General features: G+C 39.6%; 1 protein-coding gene across 1 annotated transcript; it reads right to left on the reverse strand.

Annotated features, from left to right (window-relative positions):
- Positions 1-797: 797 nt before the first annotated feature.
- Positions 798-3364, reverse strand: otulina (OTU deubiquitinase with linear linkage specificity a). The gene is made up of 3 exons (XM_032503646.1): positions 3116-3364; positions 2696-2817; positions 798-1439 (listed from the first exon to the last, which is right to left on the reverse strand). The coding sequence occupies exons 1-3, from the start codon at positions 3224-3226 to the stop codon at positions 1007-1009; spliced, it is 666 nt and encodes a 221-aa protein (XP_032359537.1). The 5' UTR covers positions 3227-3364; the 3' UTR covers positions 798-1006.
- Positions 3365-3891: the final 527 nt, after the last annotated feature.

The following is a 3891-nucleotide window of genomic DNA, read 5'->3' on the forward strand; positions in this document are numbered from 1 at the left end:
ACTCATTGACGCCGGGTGTGCGTTTGCTGCGTTCGGGTGCTTCTCGGAAACTTGAAACTCCACGTTAACCCCGGACTTATTTTGACATATAGACAAAAATATAATACTGAAACTATTAGTGAATTGGACGTGTAGTCAAAAGGTTAACTGACAACATACGATTATCCAAAGCAAACCAAGATGCGCTGTTTCCAGCTTGTCAAATTTGATGATTTGCTGCTTTTCTGTTTTTAATATTTTTTTAAATTTAATGTATTTTTGGACTGTTGGTCAAACAGTAGCATTAGACGTCATTTGATTAAAAAAATATATATTTCTGAAAGTATACATCAACATAAATCCAACGTGTTATTAGCAAACTTAAACCGTTCTAACCCTAACCTCAATAATTTTAAATAACTCCTTTACTAAACATTGATGATAGGCTTACCGTCATTCCTGGATTAAAGGTTAGGTAACTGCTTCTTACTGCTGCCTCCTCTTTATTACCCATAACCAAAATTGTGCCCGAGACTTTCACATCCCATGACAAAAAAAATCTGTTCATGAAACAAAATGCGACAGCATCATAAGCTATCTGAAGCTTTACCCTAACAATGGGTTTTCTAAACTCTGCCAATGTGGTAATAGGAAAATTTAACAAATCTACCTTGTGGCTTTGTGTGGAAATGCCAAATCAGATCATATATAACATATATGTTTAATGGCAATTCTTAATTATAAAAAATGTACATTGGCAATAAACATAATATACATTGTATTTTGTTGGGCAACAAAATAGACGGGAGAACAGGCACGCAGTAAATTAAAGAAAATCCATTTTAATTTTCAAACGTTCTTCAACCATCTTATACAAATTATGAATGCTGAATTCCATTTTACATTATATACATCACAAGAACTTCATTGCCGTGTATAATAAGTTTACACTAAAATCTGTTTTGTTTCATAGTTCATGTGCTAATCCAAATATTGTCCAAACCGCTGTGATTCTGATCTTCAAACACTAGGCCTGCATGTTGTTTAGCTCCTGTATGTGACAGATCAGCTCCGGGGGCAGCCCGAGCTCCGACACCAGATCTATGCAGTGCTGCACCAGGTGGTTTAGGCTTTCCCTTGTGCTGGAGGAGCAGTCGGGGGACCTAGAACAGAGCTTATGTTGCTGGTGAGGAATGTACTGGTCAATTTCTTCTCCTTTCTTGGAGTAGTCCGTTTCCTTACATCCCTCTCCTCCACAGCAGCCTGGACCTGCCTGCTCCACCTCCAGATCCTCCATGCTCTCAGAGACGGAGCTCACGCTGGGAAGAGGATTCTCCAAAGCCCTCTTGATGCCTTCCATTATTGTGTCTTCATGCTGTGAAACCCGCTGCAGGAGGTCCTTCACAGAGGCTAGGATGGGGCTTTGCGGATGTTGGATCTGGCACCAGCACAATATGGCACTGTGATGTGAGACACAAAGAGGCAACAGTGTTGGATACAATGGCACAGAGAAGGGACTGGGACCGGCTTCAACTGGACAGAAAAGAGTCTTCAATAATGACCAGAACAAAAGAGGCTCATGACGTTTCTGGGCCAAAAAAAAAAAGAGTGTATTTTTTAAAGCGTGTTTTTTAAAATTGTAAATAGAGGGGCAGGAAAAAAAAGAAACAAAAGAATACCCAACCTGAATGTCCACAGCACAGAGGTTTGAAAACTGACCAAAAGCTGAGATAAAGGCTCAAATACCCTTTAAAAAAAACAAACATTAATTACTAGTTCTGATTTAAACCTTGATTTTGAGTTGTTTGAATCTGACAACATTTTTTTTTTAAAGATATTTGACTTCTTGTTGAATAAAAGAAAACCTTTCGTAGAAAAGCATGTTTGTATTCCCCAAAGTAGGGTGCTGAAAAATTGAAAAGATCTATTGGTTTTTGAATCGACAAATCTCAAATGATACCCCCACCTTTTTTGCTAAACATTAGAAGAACTGTCAAAGTTTGTACCTCCTTGACCTTATCACTCCCCCCTATTTAGATAGACTCATAAGCATAAGGATATACGGAAAATATTGGCTGTGAATGTGATGGTACTTGACATTTCACCCAAAATCAAGATTTAACTTACAGTCACCACTGTGTCATTTATATAGATAAGTTAACAGCTCAAAATGTATAAGTTTAATACCATGTAACTGGTCAGGTAGGTTACATAAGTCTGAAGTTCCTAATACGTATGGCTTGTCAACCCTTTAATATGACCTCTTATCACAGGCTGTGACCTCATTGTGATCAGGAATTATGAGATGTAGCTCAGTCCGTGGGGAAGCAGAGGGTCGTTGGTTTAAGTCCCAAGTATGGCGTGCAGACTGGCAGCTGAAGAGGTGCCATTTCGCTTCCTTGGCACTGACGACATGCCCTTGAGCAAGGCACCAAACCCCCTATCTTCTTTTTGAACCCTGCGCTACCCCCTGAATTGCCCAACAACATTGACTAATAACAAAATGATTTAGTTTGGATTGCTTCATCCGACTTTTTAAAAGGTATAAAAAAAGTGAAAGTGTCAAGTATTTCACAAAGAATATTGGGAAAAGCAAAACTGTATAAGGCCTATATAATTTCGCATACCCTTTGATCATATTGGGACTCCATAGTTAGATCCACTGTCCTGGCCCAACCTAGATCTTATATCTAGGATAAATGACATGATGACTTACCTCACAATTCCTTTGAGTCGGCCCGAAGCGACAGTCTGAGCTGCTCCTTCCCTGAAGCCGAGGTTAAAGCCGGCCTGCAGCGAGGCCTCCTCCCCGGCATCAGCTCCGTCTACAAACCCGTCCTGTCCACAACAGTCAGGAGAGGAAAAGGCTCACATTACCACGGCTAGCTCAGCTTTACACCTCTGTTACACAACGATGATAACAGGAACACCAACAGGAGACAGCAGAGTGAGGAATGCTCACACACACACACACACACACACACACACACACACACACACACACACACACACACACACACACACACACACACACACACACACACACACACACACACACACACACACACACACACACACACACACACACAGTTGAGTATTTTATATTTACAACACGTTACATTAGCCTTAACGTTACCTTGATTCGCTTCTTCATGTTGGAGACCCACTCTTTACTCTGCAAACTAAGCTCGTCCGCATTCTCGTCAAACACATCTACGCTGTTCGAAACCGCTTTAACCCAAGACATAATTATATTAAAATAAAACTGGTTTTTAAAATGTAAATTTCTCGCTAACGGACAACAGTGCGTGGCAACTGCCAACTTTACCTCTCCGCGTGGATGTAGCCATGTAGCACATTCTGCGGCTGCTTTACTTTTTTCGAAGCGGACTGCAAACCAACGTTAAAGGTGCATGTCGCCACCTACTGTTCCGGAGGGTGTAACATCATGACTTTAAACAGCCACTAATACAATTATAAAACAAAAAAACAAAAATAACAACAATAAAGAAGACTTATTCTTTCCATAGACTGTTTAAACTATAAACTCACCCTGACAGAGTAAGACTTTTACATTTTTACTTTTAATCTCTACCCTTATTGTCATTATTCGAGATTTCCTGCCAAGATGTCACAATTTTATGATGCCATTTTGCTCTGACTTCCCTCAGCAGCTACAAAGAGCATCATCACCCTGCGCCCAAAAGAGAAGAATTGCTTAAAATCAAGTGAAATGTGGTGGTACATCGTTATAAATGTTGTTCGGTAAAGTTGTTTGATTGAAAACATTTAGCCTATTACATATACATTTTTACAGTCAAATTTTCATTTTTCATTTTTTATTTTCTATTAGTTCTTCTTGACACATGCAATACTTGCTTTTTTGATCCTTTATGTTGTTATGCAGCAAAA

The sequence above is a fragment of the Etheostoma spectabile genome, chromosome 22 (genome assembly GCF_008692095.1).
Source record: "Etheostoma spectabile isolate EspeVRDwgs_2016 chromosome 22, UIUC_Espe_1.0, whole genome shotgun sequence".
Taxonomy (NCBI): Eukaryota; Metazoa; Chordata; class Actinopteri; order Perciformes; family Percidae; genus Etheostoma; species Etheostoma spectabile.

Coding starts and splice junctions, on each gene's coding strand:
- otulina (XM_032503646.1), bottom strand. CDS start 3,226: ATGTCTTGGGTTAAAGCGGTTTCGAACAGCGTAGATGTGTTTGACGAG. Junction 2,818..3,115: donor ACATGAAGAAGCGAATCAAG/GTAACGTTAAGG, acceptor TGTTGTGGACAG/GACGGGTTTGTAGACGGAGC. Junction 1,440..2,695: donor CGACTCAAAGGAATTGTGAG/GTAAGTCATCAT, acceptor CTCACATCACAG/TGCCATATTGTGCTGGTGCC.